At 44.4% G+C, this 22,887-nt stretch overlaps 1 protein-coding gene across 1 annotated transcript; it reads right to left on the bottom strand.

The window, feature by feature from the left end:
* Positions 1–2,290: 2,290 nt before the first annotated feature.
* Positions 2,291–11,643, bottom strand: LOC306916727 (kelch domain-containing protein 3-like; the record flags this gene model as incomplete). Its single annotated transcript, XM_079494745.1, has 3 exons — positions 2,291–2,351; positions 5,064–5,144; positions 11,153–11,643. 3 exons carry the CDS (start codon positions 11,641–11,643, stop codon positions 2,291–2,293), a joined length of 633 nt encoding a protein of 210 aa, XP_079350871.1.
* Between the last annotated feature and the right edge of the window lie 11,244 nt (positions 11,644–22,887).

Genomic DNA, 22,887 nt, shown 5'->3' with positions numbered 1-22,887 from the left:
AGCGTCTGTGCATTCTTCTTCGGTGTGCAACAAGCTGCTAAAGACTGGCATTGTTCAATAAGAACTAATTCAAACCTCCTCAATTATTCATGGCACCAGGGTCACTCCGCAATACCACTGTGGTCCTGTGGAAAAGATGTGGAGATCAAATCGACACGGTCGGCCAGAAACCTCCTATCTCCTTATTTCAATGTTTTGTTTTGTTTTTTCGTAAATGAATGCCCTTTTTTGTCGTACGATAGTGTCATGCATAAGTACTAAGTAGCCAAAAGTAACCGACCTATACAAGCTCACAACGTGTCGCATGGTGACGTTCTGTGAGCTTGTAGATCTCTTTGCTATTTCTGAGAAAACAGAAAGTGTGTCTCTGGGTTTGAACCAATTAGAAAGTATTACCAAGAGCTTGTGACCAAATAATAACTACATTGGATCCTTTGGAACGCAGTGCTCAGTACATCCCTCAGTGTTCCTGGGTGTGTTCTCATGAGCTGACATCTCTCCGGTCATGGCCAGGTGCTCAGTGCATCCCTCAGTGAATCAGTGTTCCTGGGTGTGTTCTCATGAGCTGACATCTCTCCGGTCATGGCCAGGTGCTCAGTACATCCCTCAGTGAATCAGTGTTCCTGGGTGTGTTCTCATGAGCTGACACCTCTCCGGTCATGGCCAGGTGCTCAGTACATCCCTCAGTGTTCCTGGGTGTGTTCTCATGAGCTGACACCTCTCCGGTCATGGCCAGGTGCTCAGTACATCCCTCAGTGTTTCTGGGTGTGTTCTCATGAGCTGACATCTCTCCGGTCATGGCCAGGTGCTCAGTACATCCCTCAGTGTTCCTGGGTGTGTTCTCATGAGCTGACATCTCTCCGGTCATGGCCAGGTGCTCAGTACATCCCTCAGTGTTCCTGGGTGTGTTCTCATGAGCTGACATCTCTCCGGTCATGGCCAGGTGCTCAGTACATCCCTCAGTGAATCAGTGTTCCTGGGTGTGTTCTCATGAGCTGACATCTCTCCGGTCATGGCCAGGTGCTCAGTACATCCCTCAGTGTTCCTGGGTGTGTTCTCATGAGCTGACATCTCTCCGGTCATGGCCAGGTGCTCAGTACATCCCTCAGTGTTCCTGGGTGTGTTCTCATGAGCTGACGTCTCTCCGGTCATGGCCAGGTGCTCAGTACATCCCTCAGTGTTCCTGGGTGTGTTCTCATGAGCTGACATCTCTCCGGTCATGGCCAGGTGCTCAGTACATCCCTCAGTGAATCAGTGTTCCTGGGTGTGTTCTCATGAGCTGACATCTCTCCGGTCATGGCCAGGTGCTCAGTACATCCCTCAGTGTTCCTGGGTGTGTTCTCATGAGCTGACATCTCGCCGGTCATGGCCAGGTGCTCAGTACATCCCTCAGTGTTCCTGGGTGTGTTCTCATGAGCTGACATCTCTCCGGTCATGGCCAGGTGCTCAGTACATCCCTCAGTGTTCCTGGGTGTGTTCTCATGAGCTGACATCTCTCCGGTCATGGCCAGGTGCTCAGTACATCCGTCAGTGTTCCTGGGTGTGTTCTCATGAGCTGACATCTCTGCGGTCATGGCCAGGTGCTCAGTACATCCCTCAGTGTTCCTGGTTGTGTTCTCATGAGCTGACATCTCTCCGGTCATGGCCAGGTGCTCAGTACATCCCTCAGTGTTCCTGGGTGTGTTCTCCTGAGCTGACATCTCTCCGGTCATGGCCAGGTGCTCAGTACATCCCTCAGTGTTCCTGGGTGTGTTCTCATGAGCTGACATCTCTCCGGTCATGGCCAGGTGCTCAGTACATCCCTCAGTGTTCCTGGGTGTGTTCTCATGAGCTGACATCTCTCCGGTCATGGCCAGGTGCTCAGTACATCCCTCAGTGTTCCTGGGTGTGTTCTCATGAGCTGACATCTCTCCGGTCAAGGCCAGGTGCTCAGTACATCCCTCAGTGTTCCTGGGTGTGTTCTCATGAGCTGACATCTCTCCGGTCATGGCCAGGTGCTCAGTACATCCCTCAGTGAATCAGTGTTCCTGGGTGTGTTCTCATGAGCTGACATCTCTCCGGTCATGGCCAGGTGCTCAGTACATCCCTCAGTGTTCCTGGGTGTGTTCTCATGAGCTGACATCTCTCCGGTCATGGCCAGGTGCTCAGTACATCCCTCAGTGTTCATCTCTAACCCAGTTGTCCCCAAACCTTTTTAGCTCAAGCTCAAGAAATTGGACGTTTGCCCGTGACCTAAAGTTAGTGGGATTTTTCTTTAGTAAATTATGAATACCAGACTAATCAAAAGATTTTAGTACTTCTTCCACCACTGGGACAGGTAGTGGCTGCCCCCGCACCCCCTCCCCACTGTACTTTTACACAGACAAAACACAGCGCAGGCAGACACGCTGCAGGATTGATGTTGGCCTTTGATCTCAGAGCCCATAGCGTGTGTGTGTGTGTGTATGTGTGTGTGTGCTTGCGTGCATGCATGCATGCAGGTTTTATCGCGCTTGTGTCTCTTCGCGTACATCTGCAAAGTGTTTGCACATCATGTGCGTATGCATATGTTTGCAGCCAGGGTAAATGGCATGAGAGTGCATTTGTATCTCCGCTGTCCGTGTGTGTGTTCGTGTAAAGAGCCTAGCTGCACATGTCTGCCATCGTGCATACCGTACTGTGTGTGCGTGTGCGTGTGCGTGTGCGTGTGTGTGTGTGTGTGTGTGTGTGTGTGTGTGTGTGTGTGTGTGTGTGTGCTGGCCTCTGATCTCTCGCAGCCATCAGGACTGACAGAAGACAGACGGTGACTTTGATCTGCTTCCAGCAGGTTTTCTTTTAGAAGGAGTGAGAGACCGTCTTCCACACCTTCACGACATCCTGGGCTTGTTTGTCAGACCATACCCAGCAAATACATGGCCGTAGACAGTGGTGGAAAAGGAAAAGGTACTCACGTCTTTTACTTAAGTGTTTCACTTAAGTATCAATAGTATCAATGCCGCAATGTAGAAATACTGTTACAAGTTAAAGTCTGGAATTCAAAATGTACTCATTATGCAGAATGTCCCATTGCACAAGTTTTCAAACGTATGTACCGTATATATTTTTTGAAAATTGCCGATCTACAAGCTCACAATGCGTCGTGAATCCTCTCCACCACACAATACATATGTTTTTTTAAATGTCCCCAAAATGTCCAAAATATATATATATATTTTCAAAATGTTCTAAAATAGCAAAAATACTTTCCGCTATTTCTTTTACAACAAAGCATATAGGTTTTACTGTAACACGATTAACAGATTTGTTCCCACTAATCGGGCAGCAATTTGTACGGCAAAGCTTTTATTTTTAACACCTGCACAGCAACACACAATACGTTATTAGTTGCCCCCACGGCCACAGCCCACACCACATCAAAGGCAGGTTCCACTCTGACACTGTTGGCTGGGACTTCAAAGTCACAGGTCTTTTCCTGACCCCCCTTTACTGTAAAAATGAAAAAGAAAGAAATCTGCGTGTAAAAAGCAGCTCTTTAAAACAGCTGTAAAACGGTGGCTGAAGCAACCCTGCTGTAGCACGTTGCCGTAGTTACTGCGCAGTGTTGACACTGCAGGCTGTAAACAGACGTGGAGGCAACTGAGTGTGTGCGTGCACACGTACGTGTTTGTGTGTGTTGGAATGGAGGGGACGAAACAAGAAACACTCACAGAAAATACCAGCTTTAGACCCCTCGTTCCATTTGTACGCTCTCAGAGTTATGGGGGTCCTTGAAGTAAAAATAAATGCAAAATAGTTTGAGAACGCCCACAAGGAACCCAGAGGGTCCCAGGACCTCACTTTGAGACACACATGGGCTAGGGGCAAAATCAGGATCAGACAGGTAACCGCAAACAAGCTGGGTAGACACAAGAACATGCACTACTACACAAACACAATAAGATCCAAAACACCTGCAGCAATTCCAGACTAGAACTACAAGACCTAAACACTAAATACAGAGACACAGAGCTACAGAAACTAACAAGTAAAATGACTAAACACCTTGAAACCTACAGGAAAAACAATAACAGACAAGAAACACCCAATAACCAAACACAAACAGCCAATATTCCATGGCTGAGGAGCTGACTGTGACAGAGAGATCAGAGATGCATTTGGCATACTACCAACAGTAGTATTTTGAAATCAATTATTTGACACACAGGGAGCCAGTGTAAAATAAGATCTAAGAACTGGAGTGATAGGCTCCACTTTCTTGGTATTAATAAGTACTCAAGCAACCTTGTTCTGAATGAACTGCAGCTGTCTGATAGAAAATGTTATTTTTATTTTAGCCAGACCTGGAAAGACACTGCAGTGGTTGGTTCTATAAACTAATGATGAATACATGCATGGACACATGTTTTTTTTATATAGAGATATACATGAGTATTTTCTCAAGGTGGTAGTAGGCTGACTTTGTAATTGTCTTAATGTAATGGTTGAAATTCAAATCTGAGTCCATCATCTGTCAGGTGATAATGTTTAACATTGCTGACTGATGCAGAGTGCTGACTTTTTTATTCAGATTCCGTTTATTTGTCACTTACAGGCAGATGCACTGTTCAGGTACATACATGTGAAGATCTTAAATAAAATCATTTGAATCTATAATGTTTCCCATGGCTCAGCACAGATGCGTTTTTTCTTTAAATATTTTCTCCTTTTTTTAAAATACACCCTACAGGTATGTGCTACTGCTTCAATGACATTGCACTTTGTTTATCAGGAATAATTAATGAAAAGATATATAAGCTACAGTAGCATATATCATATTGTCAATGTTCAGCAGAAACAGAACTGAATTGAAGTCTCAATTGAGTCTCCTCCGGTCATCAAATTATTGGCTTAGGAATGTGACAAAAACAAAACAAAACCAAAAAATCTCCATGAATTCAAGGTTCATAGGGTGAGTAATTGATAGAAAATAAGTTGTTTTTTGGGTGAACTATAAACCCCTATAAGGTCCCTCATGGGTGTGTGTGTATTTTAAATGTCCCCTCCTTTATTATTTGCCTCCACATCAAATATCGACAATAGCCAACCCTGGGCCTTCTACGGAGCTCATTTCCTGGGCTCCTATCAGCTCATACAGCTCTGTTTTCTCTGGCCGGGGACCGAGACCCCTGCACGGGACCAGTGGAAGGGGGATCACAGGAGAGTTCGGCGTACAGGAGATGGTACGGCTTAGCTTGTGATGACCGGACCCCCCCCCCCCCCCCCCCCCCCCCCCCTTTCCTGGGTGGTTATGCAACAACACAAACAGGGCAGGGTAGGTTGTGGTCAGGGCGAGGGTCATGCCACGGTCACTTCAACTACTGCTTTGTTGTTGTTGTTGTTGTCTTGTTCCAGGGTTCAACTTGGGGGGACTGGATCGCAACTGCCCTAACTACCCTAAATATTTATTAGTAGTATTATTAGTAGGCTACGTCTGATTTTAAGAAGATACAAAAAATAAGAAAAATAAGAAAAGGTAAATGATATACTATAGAGGGTATGCGTGTGACATGACATCATCATCATACCCGGAAGTAATGCGGAAAGTCGGAAACGCCTACTGAGTGGCAAAAAACTACTTTCTGGCCTTGACAGGCCAGAACAGGCTTGCAGATCTGCTATTTTTCAATAGCTGAATTACAACATAATGTTTAAAACACCAAAAGGGGTTCTCGCCCAAAATGGGTTTTAAACTCACTTTGCCACTCACTTTGCCACTCGATTTGCCACTCGATTTTCCATTCACTTTATGCATGCGCATACCCTCTATAGTCTATACCATAAGACGCCCTAAAGGGCGAGGTCGCGTGCACGCATGGGTGACGGTAGACTGCTGGGCGAGTGCTGGCGCTTTGGGATGGGGGGTCAGATCAACATATGGAATGAATTCTGTACTGCCCATATATGGAGCGTGTCTTGAGGTCACGAGGTGTGATGGACTGATGACCATATGGTGGTGTGAGATATATGAGTCACTGACGGAGTCACTCACAGGTTTTTCAGGTTTTCATAGTAATCTGTGACCTATGGTTGCAATTATCACCTTTGCAGCTGGCCATCTGCTCTTGTCATCGATATCAAGCATTCAGTGATTTGGAAAAAAACCCGGTCCACCCGGTAACAAGATGTGCACATGCACACGCTCTACAGTGGGGGAAGTACAACAGACCAACAGCACGTGCACCAATGCCCGCCCCACTCGATCATGATTGGAGGAAGGCCCCTCTCATCCTGATTGGATGAAGGCTTTGCCACCCAAAGCCCAAACCGAAACTAGGGTTTTTTTTACTCCAGGGGCTCACTGAGGACAGGGAGGAACTCCTTATATGGTCAGCACACTTTATAGTAGGGAGGATTATCCAAAAAATAAGAAAAAATAAGTGATATTTGAATTAAGTGAAATCACTGAATATACCTTTAAGAGGTTTGGCAGAAAAAAATCAAAAGCAGAGGTATCACATTTTTGTCTAAATATTTTTTTTGCCATGGGCATAGCATACAAATGAGTGGACAACAATATTACCAGAAACATATAAAGAGCGATAGCCTCAAATGACTAAGTCGGAGAGTGCACAAATAAAACACAAAACACAAATTTGAGAGTTATGGGGGTCCTTGAAAATAAAAAGTTAGAGAATCACTGTGCTAGGGGCTAATAAACTATAGTTAATCTGTGTCGTACATATTCTGAGGAAAACCTGGAGACTGACATTCAGTAATTTGATTTTATGACCAAAATAAGAACATCATAATTAAAAACAAAAAATATTAAATTTGACACAGACACATTTGTCCGTGTACAAACTGTACATGACCCCTGAGAGGATATATGTCCAGCTGTGTGTGTAACCAGAGTCAGACTCCATTCGCATGTATGGAAATGCGATTTCTTTGACGTGGGCAAACAAAGGCCGAAAAGTGGATCGAGCAAATCATAACAATTTACTCATCGGGAGATGTAAAGGTAAGAGGTCTTTTGACGAATGAGTGTGAGCTTCAGTTCCTGATGGATCTTCACGGCCCTCTACCATATATTGCCGAATTTCGTGAAGAACGATAGCTCAGAACTGCCAAAACTGCTAAAATGGCGGAATTGTTCTTTGGGCTTGACCACTAATAAACGTCCGTACCCGCGGGGATGCACACATGCAACCCAGCTACGTTCAAATCATCGCATAATGTTTTCATCTTCAGTTTGCTGTGGTGGAGTTAATAATGCATTTAATAAAGTTCATTTTGTAAAGCGCTTTTCAAAAAAACAATTACAAAGTGCCTACAACACAACAGCTCAAGCGGGTTCCCAAAGAGGGCTCCATAGACCCTCAGAGTTGGGTTAGGGTTTCCAAATGGACCCTTACAGATCTCTTAAGTGTACAAAAGGAACCAAGTGGGCACCCAAATAATTGGCAAAAAAAGATTTGATTTTAATGATAAAATTAAAAAATATTTCTTATGTCTTTATAACCTTGAACGAAATTAGTTTATTGATTCAAGCTGGAGCCCTGTTGATTGATTGATCATTAAAAGAAACTAACCCTAACCGCAAGCACAGGAGCAGTATATGTCCGACCATTGTTTCCGCATGTCAGTCCGTTAGTGTGTCTAATCTGTGTGTACAACCCCATGGCAATGCACATGGATCCACCCAGCTGCAGTGTTAAGTGGTCAGATGGGTGGGCTCTGATTCCCTGAACTAAATGGTAAGCTTTAATGTCAAAATATATCACACACCCCTTGCATCTGAATCTGAATCTGAACAAGGAACAGGCACTAGGAAACGAATACTGGGACACCATCACTCCAAGCTCTAGGATTCCAAAACAGGACTGGACACAGTGACTACATACAACGACTCAACAGAGCACTGAAAAGGGGCATATAAATAGACAAGGGCTAATTAGACACAGGTGAACTCAACTGACAATCAACACTGGGAAAGGCTGGGGGACTAAGACCCCATTTACACTGGCAGCCAAATCAAGCCTGAATCAGATCTGAGCCACATCCAGATTGGAATCTGATTTGTCTAAATGAGTCATGTGACCATTTAATCCAATCGGATTTCAATCTTGATCTGATTCAGGCTAGATTTGTCTGCCAGTGTAAATGGGGCCGTAGGACACAGATGGAAAACAGACTAATCAGTTAGACAAGTCAGGCACAGAACTACAGGGGCAGACAGGAAGGCACAAAACAATACTACAGTACAAAGGTGTAAAGTAAAAGTAAACCGCAACCGAGAAACAGGAAAATACTGAAAAAATCACAGGAAAACAAAAAAGCAGTAAAAAACTAACTAAAAACCAGGAAAATACAACCGGGATACAGAACAAGTCACAGACCGTGACACATTTTAAAGAAAGAAATATCTCGATACAGCCACATTTTAGGAGTGAGTGAATCTACAGATGTAACTGCACTAAATGTTTTCACGTATGTTTTATATTTTTGGAAATATTTAACTTTAATAATATTTATAACTAGATATGCACTCTGTCGAGCTGCCAACTTGCGCTTTGCACACAAGTTGAACATGAATGGCCTACTTAAATAGGTAATTAGAAACGGGAAACAGACACTATCAGCATCCAAGGACTTTTTAAGTTATATTTTAAGTTCGCTATATATAACTTTGAAACTCAAATTTGTCACGTCATCCACATATGTCCGTTTTAGATAAACATACATAGTTACGTCATCACCCAATCCATGATTGGCCGAGCAACGCCACCAACACACGGACCCAATCCAATTGGTCGAGGGGCCACCGGCATACGCAGCAAGCTGGCAATTTACGCTCTGATTGGCCGAGCGACGCCACCAAAAATACACAATCCCTGATTAGATCGGCCGAGCCACGCCACCAAAGACAATACACAATCGCTGATTGGCCGAGGGAGTCACGGACATATGCAGCTGAAAACAGTACTTGCGCTCTGCTCGCGCAAGTAATAATGGAAGTCAATATGGGGCTATAATCTAACTGAAACCCAGGCCAAATTTGAAGCCTACTTCATAGACGGCTAAAGTCATAGGTCAGAGGTTCCCAACCACTGGTGGGGCTCAAGTACGCTCCTCTGGCTCAAGTACGCTCCTCTGGTGCTACACAGAGGAGTCGCCCAAAAAAGGAGAAAAAAGACAAAAGTGGAATGAAATATTTATATTACTACAGACCTGTAGCACACCTAGCAGTTAATAGAAGATTTGAGAACGGATTAATCACATTATAAATATCATCAGTTGCGCTGATTAGTGATTAGACAGAGTTTTGTCAGAGCAGCAGTATTATTGGCTTAGGAATGGAACAAAAAGGGCAGGTATACGCTCCTGTATTTTAACTAACTAACTAAATAAATAATAAATGTTATTTATTATGGTGGTACATGGAGAGCCATATAGTTTCTTAGGTAGTACTTCGGTATAAAAAGGTTGGGAACCAATGTCATAGGTGACTGACGTCACGGGCTGGTCATGTGAAGTCCGAGATCCGCATCGGAGCCACGCCGTTCCCATGTGGATTCGTAGGTCTACTGGTTATCATGTAATTGTATATTTGATATATATATGTATTTATTTTTTAGTGTTGTTCACTGCTTTTTTCGGATGGTGTGGTCCTGATGGAACCATCAGTGCGAGACCCTCAACTCCCACTGGATCGGTTCGTGGTCGAGTATGCGGCAGCTGGGATGAGGATCGGCATCTCCAAATCTGAGGGCATGAGCAGGAAACTGATGGATTGTGAACTCCGGGTAGGGAACAAGACTTTGCCCCAGGCTAAGGAGTTTAAGTATCTCGGGGTCTGTTTCACAAGTAAGGGGAGGACTGAGCAGGAGATCAGCCGGAGAATCGGAGCAGCAGGAGTCTCTACAGTCTCTGTACCGCACTGTTGTGTGACGAAAAGAGAACTGAGCCAACCGAGTAATCTTAGGGCCGATTCATACTCCTATTTTACCGCTGTTTCGGCGCTGTAGTGCCGAAATTATTTCGGCTCGTCAGAAATTTTCAGTAGCACCGTAGAGCCGACTTTAGGACGGTACCCGCCCCCCCGAACCTCAAATGACGTCACATTGTAGGCTCTACAGAGCCGAACCGACTTTTATTCGGCTCTAAAATAGGAGTATGAATCGCGCCTTAGTTCCTACTCTCACCTATGCTCAGAATAAGATTGCAGATACAAGCGGCTGAAATGAGTTCTCAGACGGGTGGCCCGCCTCTCCCTTAGATAGGGTGAGAAGTACAGTCATCTGGGAGAGACTCCGAGTACATGCAACCTCTGCTCCGTGACTTCAAAAGGAGCCAGCTTAGGTGGTTCTAGTATGGATACCTTACGAGCGTCTCCCTAGGGAGGTATTCGATACACGTCCCACTGGGACGAGACCATGTGGCAGACCAAGGATCAGATGGGGGGATTATCTCCACACTGGCCTGTGAACTCCTCGGGATCCCCCAGGAGGAAGTTGCTAATGTTGCTCGGGAAAGGGAAGTCTGGAATTCTCATCTGGAACTATTACCCCTGCGACCCGATTCCGGATAAGCGGTTGAAGATGGATGGACGTTCCTTTTTCTGTTGCTGTTGGTAGTCATGGCTGCCAGTTCCCATCTGATGTTGTGAGGGAGTCCCGACTGCTCCATACGGTACTTAATAACCGCTAGCTTGCACAATGTCTTTAGGCAGGGACTTAAATCCAAGATGAACAGGTCGTCGGGTGTGCTGTATCCTCCAAATAGGATAATGCGGTCTCCCACCATGCAACAGCACATAAAAGACATCCTGGTACACGGGCCATCCCCCCTGAGCTGAACCTTCTTCCAAGAGAATGTCTTTGGATTGAATTTCCAAAAATCATTGAAGCTCCGGGTGGCACCACCAAATATGTACAGCTCTCCATTGTAGGCAAAGGCTGAATGACTCCAGCGTGCTTCCGGAAGAAGCTGTGCTGCAGGCATGCTGAGCCAGCTGTTGGTATCTGTGTCAAACACTCTGATGTTATGGTAGGGGTCCACATCATGGTGCCTTATGCCCCCAAATACAAACATTTTTGTCCCAATGATGGTGGCAGAATGCCAAAACGAGGCAGGTGCCGGCGTGCTTCCACCACAGACAATGGCCTGGTCATTAATAAACGCTATTAATGACCAGACCATTGTGGTGGTGTCCAGCTTGTAGATGTCGGTGCATCGGGTGCATCCTCCGTAGATATACATGGCCTTCCCCAAGACGCAGGCCGAGTGGAAGTACCTCGCCTCCGGGATGGTCCCGGAAACCTTGGGCTTGAACCATCCGTGGGTGTCGACGTCAAACGCATATAGCACGTTGCTGTCCTCCCTCGTGTCCTTGCTGCTCCCGCCCCAGATGTAGATGGTGTTGTCGATCAGCACGGCCGTGTGGTCATAGCGCATGGAGGGAACCTCCGGGGGGCGTTCCCCACTTTCGGCTGTCACCGGGGGCAACTTCCTCCAGCGCAAAGACACTGTGTTGAAAATGTGCACGTCAATCTGACCCATGTTGTACAAGTAGGTCTCGTCATAGCAGTAACCGCCGAAGGAGTACACCCTGTGCCCCACAGCTACTGCAGCCTTATGGTATCTCTTTGGCTCTCCTTTGAGATACACCGTCCACTGCAACATCTCGCACAACAGCACAGCCTCATATGTAGCTGGATCCCTTTGGTCTGGTTATGTAAATGGATGTACGCACCGCCATTAAATGGGTACGCTGGCACAATGTCGCCTGAAGCTTGGCCAATCCGTGAAGGGAGATGGGTTGGTCAATCAGGGAAGCTGATACCTGTTGTCTCCCTAATCCCACTCCAAGCTGTTGCATACAGTCTTATGCTTTATGTGTGTGCAGCTGTGTGCGCCACGCAGACCCTGGGGGCCATCAAATAATTGGCAAAACACAAAGATTTAAATGTCAATATACAATTAAAAATCTTCTTTAAACTCTAAACAAACATAAACTTGGCTGGGGTCCTGTTTTTTGGGGTGATGTTTGTTAAGCAAACATTAAAACATTAAAGGTCCATAGACTTTGCTGTCCTATGACATCATTTCTGAAAGCCTGACGTTCTTAATAACCTGCATATCTCAATGAATCCACCCCTTCATTGTGATACCGATTTATAGGAACTTACAGTATACTACGTTAGTTCCACTGATCCAAGCCGGAACACCACATAACACAGCTTTGATTGATTACCACTGATGCACTGACCATTAATGTCACATGTAAGTCCCATTGACCCCTTCCTACCTGAAAGGTAGACTCTGTTCCATTCTTGTCAAACAGAATCAGGGTGCTGCAATTGTGTGTGTTGGCTCAATGGAAACTCTGCTACACCAATGGGTCTCAAAGTGTCCTTGAGTGGGTTCCAAATGGCCGTGTACGGGTGTGTAAGTGTACAAAATAAATGGAACCAAATGGTCCATTCGGTTCCATTTGGTTCCATTTATTTTGTACACTTGTACACTCTCAGAGTTATGGGGGTCCTTGAAATTAAAGGTTTGAGAACCACTGCACACTAAATGGAACAGAGCCTTAATTAGTATCATCTGTAACACCTGAAGGAAGGAAGTAGGGAAGCGGCCCGGAAGTAGGAAGAGTTATTCTGTGTGCATATGGCCCATTGTAAATATGCTCTTGAGGTAGCCTAAAGGTGGTTGCACACCGGCCGCATTTTTCGGAAAACCGATGGAGAAACGCCACTTAAAAATCCGAATTCGTGCTCGGTGTGTGGGGACCTTAATTGTTTATCCCCCAAAATCACGAAAGCTAATTTGACCTTTGGGATACACAAATAAGTCTGTGTGTCCAAAAACGTACAACTGCATTTTGGCTTTGTAGGGCAGTATACTTGTGTTGCTTAGTGTCGTGACTTGTTGACATGGTTGGAATGCCTTTCATTTATTTCTCTTCATACTGCCTTGCTGACTAAAGCCTTGGGTCTGTTTTTCTTTCTTTCTTTCTCTGCCTCGAGGCGCAGCCAGACCCCTTGAGTTTTACAACGTGCCGATAAAAGACATTGATCGACGCTGCAGTTACACAAGCTAGAAGCTACTGTAGGCCACAGGTATAGCTCATTATTATAGGTCCTTTTCCTGGTATAGGACTCATGCGGCCCTACAGGCTCTGATCCATTAGCAGATAATACTGGTCCTTTGTGGGTTTGATGTATATTTGATGAACCACATTTCATATTTTCTGCTGTAATTCTCGGTTCAAGTGGAAGGGTTGGCGGGAGTTTGTGGAGTAATGTTTTGTCACACGTCACACATTTTCCTCAATGTGCTATTGAAGGTTTGTGTGCGTGCACGCACACACAATGTGTGTTTGTGTGTGTGTGTGTGTGTGTGTGTGTGTGTGTGTGTACGTGTGCGTGTGTGTGACACACATGTACACATCAAACCAAACTCTTCTCCCTTCTGGCTCCAAAACTGTGGAATGCACTCCCCGTTGCAGTCAGAACTGCAGCATCACTCCCAATCTTCGGCCGTAGTCTGAAAACCCACCTTTTCAGACTCCATCATGGCCCATAGCACTTACCCTACCCCCTTAGATAGCATTTCGGTAGACTTAGATAGCAATTGATACAGACTTATACTTATATGTTATGTAGACAGCACTATAATTGCATTGTATGTAGTCATAGCACGTCATAGTACATATGTATAGCATACTATAGTATATATGTATAGTTTATATGTATAGTTTCATTATATAGATATTCCACTGTTACGTTCTTAGTTTACGCATGTTTCATGATAAATGCTTTTTTTTATGTGATGTATTCCCATGCTTTTTTGTTCTTGCTTAATGTAAATCGCTCTGGATTAAGAGCTAAATGCCTAAATTGTAATTGTAATTGTATCAACACATGCTAGCATTTTCTCAACATGGCAATTGAAGACTTGCATGTGCAGTGGGTGCGTGCGCACACACACACACACACACACACACACACACACACACACACACACACACACACACACACACACACACACACACACACACACACACACACACACACACACACACACACACAGTGGCGCTGTTCAGTGGCTCTTGGTAAACCATAGCCATCTATCATGTCATCAGTTTCTGTCTCCGTTCCCACACTCCACAACTGCTTCCTGTTGCATCCCTCCCTCCATCATGTCTCAGACCCACACATTAACATCTATGATTTGGCCGCGGACCCTCATCTAAAAATATTCTGTGCCATGGCATGCAGGGACCGGGAATCGTTCGCGACCCACATGTGAATTTGCTTTCAGAGGAGCTCAGACTTTTGTTTAATTCTCTGAGACACACGTATTCCGGGGCGTGGCCGAGTCCACCATTCCTTCATGGGGTGAAAACAACACAGCTTACCATTAGACTTGCATTAGGGAACGTAGACATATTGTTACATTATGTTTTTTTGTTGTATTGTAGTGCAGGTTATTGCAACAACCACCGATGTTGTGAAAAATGAAACGCCAAACATTCTAAACTTTCCACGATTCTGCCAATAATCATATTCTTTGAGACACATTTAAGTTAAGGGAGTTAAGGGAGTTAACACGTTTGTTAACAGTACAGGTACAGTACACAATACAACACATGTCAGTAGTGTAAAGTAACTAAATGAAGCCTGTCGTTAGTTTATACAGGAACACGTGAGTCTGCATGCCTATAATCTGTAATCAGCTGTCAGTCAGCCTAGCTTCCTATTCTCATTCACATCTCAGCTGATCATTATGTCACTCATTCATACTCCAATCAGAGCTCACGCTCTTAACAGAGCATTCCTTTAAATACGGCTCTCTGCTTCACTACAGCTGCTTCTTCGATCAAAGACATTGCTGATGCTGCGCGGCTGTTGACAAAGCTTGCCTCCTCCACCCCAGCCTCCACCTTTTGATCACAAGTCTGGAATAGGCTCAAGAAGAGTCTGGCATAGGCTCAATTACTTGGGGAATATGTCTGCTGATTCAAGCTAAATATTAATGTCTTACGTATTGCTCAAACGTGTATCCGTGTGTGCATGGCACTAAGTAAACTAGATTTCAATGTTGATATATATAGCTCTAATCTGATTCATGGCTTTAACGTTAAAATGCATTCAAGTTGTATGCTTCACGTTTGTATGACTCAAGTTAATCATATTAACTGTCTTGATACTGTATGTGCCTCTTCTTGTATACACCATGGGGGTTTTGCTAATGCTCTCTGATTTTACTGCTGCTTCGACAGAATTCTGAGAATATCTCCCTGAGCGCGGAGCCTTTAACGCCAAATTTAACTGTATACCATTTGTTGCAATAAATCTACTTTGATGTGTGAGTGTTTCCTTTCTAATGTACTCAAGTACAGTACTTAAGTAAAAGTTTGAGCTTTTCTTTACTTTACTGGAGTATTTCCAGTTGTCAGTACTTTTACTTCTACTGTACTCCACTTCATCTCAGAGGAAAATATTGTACTTTTACTACACTACAATAATTTGAAAACTTTAGCTATACTATACTTTGTAGATTTAGATCAGTATTACAAAACATACATTAAGGATTTCTGGCTATTTTCACTGGTTTGTGGGCGGCTGGGCGCTCGGGCCACATTGCACCCGTTTTCCTCTGAGGAGGAACGTGCCGGAGCCGCCCACTCACCAGCCTGCTACTATCAACCCTGCTGCCGAGCCAATCACACGCAGCTATATATGGGGAATGACCTGGAACAGGAAACAGCTATATATGCCTGGAGACCCGGGACTATACCGTTATGCACAGAGCCATTAAACAATGCTTACAATGTCTACAGCACTTCTCAAATTCTGCTATTCTTGTGCGCACATTTGGCCCTCACAAATTCCAATTATGGTAATATATGCCTACGAGCAAGCAACCACCTGTCCCCCCCCCCCCCCCCCCCCCCCACACACACACACACACACACACACACACACACACATATTCAGGAAGTTAATTTTGTTGATTTTTTTGTTGAAAACGTCCCTCGCTCCTCCCTCTCCATCTTGCTCTCACCCACACACACACACGCTCTCCCACACGCCTGTTTGCACCAAGCGAGGAGGACTCCCAGATGGAGTGTAGTGGCAGAGTGGCCATTACGTAACAAAGGCCTGTTAGTTTCTAACTTCACCATCAAACACACAGCAGAGCACGGAGGAGGAGGAGGATGTTTTTTTTCCATCCTCTCTCAGCCGGCTAACAATTGAAACACTGTTGGCCATTGATTGATAAAAGTCCCCGGGGACGCGATAACCGTTACGCTTGTGGTTTACGTTTATTTGGCAGAGCGCGAGTGTTTGCAACGTACTGTACAAGGAGGAGCCGGGACTTGGTGGAAAAAGTACTCTCATGTCTTAAGTAAAAGTATGAATACTGCAATGTAGAAATTCTCTGTTACAAGTAAAAGACCGGAATAGACGATATGCGCACGACATCACCATCATACCCAGAAGTTACGCGGGCAATGTGTCGCAGGGGTGCGACATGTTGTGAGCTTGTAGATCGGCTATTTTCAGGCATGCAACCAAGTGTAAAATCAGGCATTACGACTCCATCGGGGCCTGTGAAGGGGTTAAGGGTGTCTGTCTTTAAACATTGAACCAATAGAAAGTATTAACAAGAGCTTGTGTAAATGATAACTAGGCTACAATGGATGCATTGCAACACAGCTTCTATTTTATACCGTAGGCCTATGTCCTGAAAAGTAACATTTTTGGACATACAAGGTTTCCCCCAGACAGTGATGATAATTATGTGTAGGCAATGTCCCGATATAACCACATAAAAATAAACAAAAAAAGCAACAAGCTACAAGCGTTTCTGCTACTATCTGCTACTTTTGATGCTTTTGTGTGACGCTGCAGTATGATTGTACACACACACACACACACACCTGTTTGTGGTTGTGTCAGAGATCGCTTTTCTTACCACAAACACAGCGAACAAACTAGAACAGTCGCAATTTTGAAAATTTGCAAAGTGTGGTTGCTGCAATCGCTTACATGTTACATTTCGGCTTAGGAATCCACCACTCCTGAATGAAGTGTCTGGTGCTGGGACTCTGGTGCAACGCACAGGTCCTGGACCTGGTGAGAGCAGGAGTGGACCTGGTGAGACGTAGGAGGGGCCCGGACAGGAGTCAACCCACAGAGCCTAGTCCTTCCATGCGCCAGAAGCGTACCTCCCAGCCCTGGCAGAGTAGTTCTGGAGTAGTTCCAACGGATTGTGTGGCCTTGGTCTTTCCCTAATGGGACTGATCGAGGGTAGCTACTGGGACGTAAGTCGGCACTTGATCACCCCGGCTGGGTCGCCTGAGCGAGGGGTATGATGTTCGACAGACCCAAAACCCTGATGACCTTGGGATACATCACTGAGGATACGTCCCAGGTGCATCCATGCGATGTTATTTGTTATAGAAGTGCATGCTCAAAAAAAAAAACGTAAGTATTCAAAAGAGTACTCAAGTAAATGTACTTTAGTTACCGTCTACCACTGCCAATTCCTGACAGTCCCGTCTGTTTACAGGAAATTGGACACGGTGACCGGCGTGATTGGACGGGGCCAGTTCGAGGGTAGAGTACTATTTGTTCTTTGGCAAAGAGACACTAATGGCAAATTCCCTTCCTTTATGCTTCTTAAACCAATTAGATTATCAAGATGAAGAATCTGTTTTTAAAACGGATCAATCTGGTGTTCTCCATCGAGTTACATAACCTCCACCTGAGCGACCATAGAACTGGAGTGACTGGATCGGACAGAGCGCGTGTCTCAGCAGGTGTGCATAATTGTCTTCTGTCCAGTGATGGAAAAAGTAAAAGTATCGATAAAGTAGAAGTTGAGTATTCAAAATGTAATTGACTAAAAGTACTAAAGTGCAAAAAGTACCAAAAGTAAAAGTACTCATTGCGCGTGTGTCCCATTTTATAATTGTCAAAATGCATTAAAAAATCTTTTGAAAATAGCCGATCTGCTATTTTCAAATGGCCGAAATATGTATAGGGCTGAAGTGGTTAGCGTGTTTTGTAATGATATGCAAAATCTTAATTCTACAAAGTAACTGTACGTGCAATTTTGAGGTATTTGTAGGTTTACTTGACTATTTCCAATTTCCAATACTTTTACTTCTACTCCACTACATCTCAGAGGCAATTATCGTACTTTCACTCCACTGCAGGACACACATTGCAGAAATGCACAGAAATCTATCATGGCTTACTGTTGAGAACAGATTACATTCACGTATTCTCACTTTTTTCAGAAATGTATTAATGGACAAAAAACCACAGTATTTCTTTGAACAGGTAGTATATGTAAGAGACGAGCATAACCTATGACTAGACAAGCCAGTTCAGGTGTTTTGGTATAGCACTTAAACCAAGAACACATTTTCTCAAATCTTCTATTATTTCGTTGGATATGATTTGGTCCACAATTCCATACTGTATGTGGGACCATTAGGAGAGATAACGGGCAAACGTTGATCAAAATGAAAATATTCTTCTACATTGTCTAATCACGTGGACTTCTTGTAAATGAAGTAATGCATGATGTTTAACAATAATTTTGAACTCTTCAAGAGTTAAAGGTCTAAGGGTCCATTTGGTTACCAACTCTCCATCATTTAGCTGGGGACCACCTGGAACCCCCTCAGGGACCACTGGTTGAGAACCACTGGTCCAAGGCGTTTTGAGGCGCTTTGGCCTCACAAAGCGCAGCAGGTAAACATATCGCTTTACCATGAAACAGAGGGATCTGTGTTTAAGAAACACAACATGGTGACATTGACAGATGAGCTCTCTCTTCCCTACCTTTGCCCCAGTGTTGGAAAATATATACTCACATTTCTTACTTAACTAAAAAAATACTGCGATCTAGAAATACTCATATTTAGGTAAGTAAAAGTCTGGAATTCAACATTTATTTGAGTAAAAGTACAAAAGTGTCGGCATCAAAATGTACCAAAAGTACAAAGTACTCATTATGCAGAATGTCCCATTTCACAAGTTTTCAAATGTATGAAAATCTTTTGAAAATAGCAGATCTACAAGCTCACAATGCATCACAAATGCAACGCATTGTGAGCTTGTCGATCTGCTATTTTCAATTGGCTGAAATGTATATAGGGCTGAAGTGGGCAATGCATTTTTCGTAATAATAATCAAAAGTAACTACATTTTTTAAATAATTGCGAACGAAAGTCGTGCATTTCCCGTCAGTGTGTTGGTTGGTCGGGCACCAGTGTGTTGGTCGGGCACCATATATGGTGCCCAGGTCTCGTGACATCATGTGACATCATCAGGGATGGAGATGTGGAGACCCTGATGTCATATAGTAAATGCAACCTGCTGTTGCAGTTAAGCCATAGAGTAATAAAAGGATAGAGACCGAACCGGAGAGTTCTCAACAGGCCCACCTGTCCATTCAAACTCTAGACGGGCCTGCCCCAAAGTTATTAGTGCAGCCGTGCCCGGCAGCCGGCGAAAACTAGAACAGGCCCGAAAATTAAGGCCCGGCCCTACCGGGCCTTACCCCTACCTGGACAAACCCTGCTACCACCCTTAGATCTCCATACTGTATGGAGTTGACCTGTTCTGACATTCTATGTTGATCTGACCTCATCAAACCCTGTACACTCAAGACATGCTCCTTATGGCCAGTACAGAATTCATTCCATGTTGATCTGACCCCCCATGCCAAAGCGTCAGCGCTCGACCAGCAGTCTGCCGTCAACGAGGCGGATGCGTGCACTTCTCAGCCTCACTGGTTGTAGTGGAGTAAAAGTAAAAGTAATATTTTCCTCTTAGATGTAGTGGAGTAGGATTAAAAGTATACCGATTTTACTGATACAGAGGTAAAAGAGTAAAGAATGTTTGCTTAAAAAGAAGAAGATAAAAAAAAAAATATGTATATATATATATATATATATATATATATATATATATTAATCATGAACATTTGTGCAAATCTTTGAAAAAATATATATTTATTTTCTATTTTTGAAAAGCCAAGGCATACAATAATGGTTAAAGTGGTTCAAATCTCCAATGACACAGACGCTTTCCCGGTTTTAACGGGCTAATGTTATACTATCATTAAAATCCAATGTTTTGTGGCCTCACTTGCAATACCCCGGTGGACCACCGCTGGGGCCCCCGGCCCACAGGTTTGGGGGGATCATTGGAGCGCATCAAGAGCATTATGTGAGATGACAATGCCAGGAATGCGCTCTAGTATCCCTCCGTTGAAAGGAGGGGTAGGATGTTGCTGATGCTCATAGGTTCTTTGAGCCGAGCCAGGGCCCCGCCCCATCCCACGGGCAATAACAAAGCCCCCCCTCCCCAACTGCTCCAATTGATGACGAGGCAGGGAGGGCGAGAGTGCCACGAGGCTGCCAACACAATGCCTGTCTGGAAAAATGCACGGGGGCATTCCTAGCATGCCTGGATGTTTTGCATGGCAAGCGGGTTCGGACAGGTTCATGTGGTACGTGTGTGCGTGCGCTCGTGTGTGTGTGTGTGTGTGCATGCGTGCGTGCGTGCGAGTGTACGGACACGCGTGCATACAGTGAGCAGCCCTGTCCTGGGTGACCTCTCTATCTATACCCTCTCTGTTCCATGGGTTCCCAACACATTTTCAGCTCAAAGCCACACAAAAACGGAAAAGGTTTGTTGTCTGATCCCCGCGGCGCGGATTGGCATAAAGTGATGCGATGCGAGCTTGTATATTTTATGTTTTTGAATAGCCAACGGTAAAATCTCAAATGCTTTCCCAGTTTTAATTCCCATTATTGGTCACACATCCTGTGTTACGATGTGTTTAGTGGTTGTATTGTAAGGTAGGCCTACTGTACAGCATTAAGACAGTAAACCTGCGTTTGTTCCATCACGATCCCATGGTGTAACCTGAATGTCCTTGGTGGCAGATTTGGTGACCTTGGTGGCAGACCAGCGGTTTTCAACCTTTTTCTGGACCAGGGCCCACACTTGGAAATCTCGGAAAGTAGGCTATCCACAGCTGGTCCTTGTCTCCGAGAAGAAGACAAATTCTCCCCAGAGACAAGATAAAGTCACCTTGAACCTTGAACTGTTGTTCAGGCATTGTCACTCCCGTAGTCAGCTGCCCAAGCACCTGGAGCTATAGTCATGCATGCACGCACGCACACACACACCGCACACCCATTAGTGACATGGGCGAGAGTACAACAAAAGCAAAAAACGTGATAGCGTGAACAACTGTCCATGACCCCGAGTGAAAACAGATGAGAGAGAGAGTGTGTGTTTACCGTTGTAGTTTCTCCAGAATGAATATCCATGCGTGGCTGCATGCTGACGTCCAAAGTACACATGGTTGCTGTGCTACATATAGGACACACCTATAGGAAACACCTTTGATGTATAGCGCACTTTAATTTTTTTTGCCAATCTGGCAACCCAGTCGGTGATGTTTTTATCAATGGAGAGTACTGTACAAAGCATATTCATTTCGAGCCCCGGATGCCAAAGTCCATGTGAGATGTATCAAGTGATCCAGGATTCAGTCCATGTGAGATGTATCAAGTGATCGTACACAGCCGATCCTAGGGTGCATATACAGTAGGACCATTGGAGCTTTGTCTCACGGCTTATCTTATCTCACAGCTCAAACCGACCCTCATTTGAATAACACGCCCTTAAATATTCACCTGTAAAGGTAAAAAAAGAAAAAATGCAAAAAAACAAAAACAGAAATAGAAATAGAACAGACACTTTTTTTATATTTCTGGAGCTTCCAGAAATAACTGGTAAGTATGACAATATATCTATCCTGGGTGCATGCTTGGGTATCGATGTCTGCCTGATACAGCTCAGTCATGGGATGTCAAACACACACACACACACACACACACACACACACACACACACACACACACACACACACACACACACACACACACACACACACAGACAGACAGACAGACAGACAGACAGACAGACAGACAGACAGACAGACAGACAGACAGACAGACAGACAGACAGACACACGCTCGCTCGTTAGGCACGCACAACCTTGCAGCTATTATTGTCATCCAGATGACACAGTGACATGCGCTCGGTGTTGACGCACACACTTTCATCCTTGCTCCTCCTGAACTTCCGCCCCTTCCTTTCAGCAGTGGAAAGAGTATTTTTACTTAAGTATTTTACTAGAGTAAAAGTACAAAAGCATAAAGTGCTCATTATGCAGAATGGTGGAGAGAGAGAGAGAGAGAGAGAGAGAGAGAGAGAGAGAGAGAGAGATTTTAACCACTAAGCTCTATTTTAATAGAGCTAATGGCATACTATTGAAAATAGCAGATGTGACTATCTATTTTCGAAAGACAATAGACAGACGGACGGACAGACAGACAGACAGACGGACGGACGGACGGACGGACGGACGGACGGACGGACAGACAGACAGACAGACAGACAGACAGACAGACAGGCAGACAGAGGTGGAAAACATACTCACATCTTTTAGGCTACTTAAAAGTAAAAGTATCAATGCTTCAATGTAGAAATACAAAAGTACAAAATAATTGGCTTCAAAATTTACTTAAAGTATACCAAAAGTAAAAGTACTGTGCAGAATGTCCCATTCAAGTTTTCAAATGAAGGATACAATAATCTTTTAATAGCAAATCTACACGCTTTAATAATAATTATCAGAATCTACAACATAATAGTAACTCTAGTTTTAAAATAAATGTAGTAGAAGTAAAAGTACTGGAAATTGGAAATACTCCAGTGAGGTACAAACACCTCATAACTGTACTTAAGTACAGTACTTTAGTAAATGTACTTAGTTATTTTACAGTACTGTCCTCACTGCCGTTTTCAGCTGCTG

The sequence above is a fragment of the Electrona antarctica genome (genome assembly GCF_951216825.1).
Source record: "Electrona antarctica genome assembly, chromosome: 23".
Lineage (NCBI taxonomy): Eukaryota > Metazoa > Chordata > Actinopteri > Myctophiformes > Myctophidae > Electrona > Electrona antarctica.
This window is presented reverse-complemented; position numbering and strand designations above follow the sequence as displayed.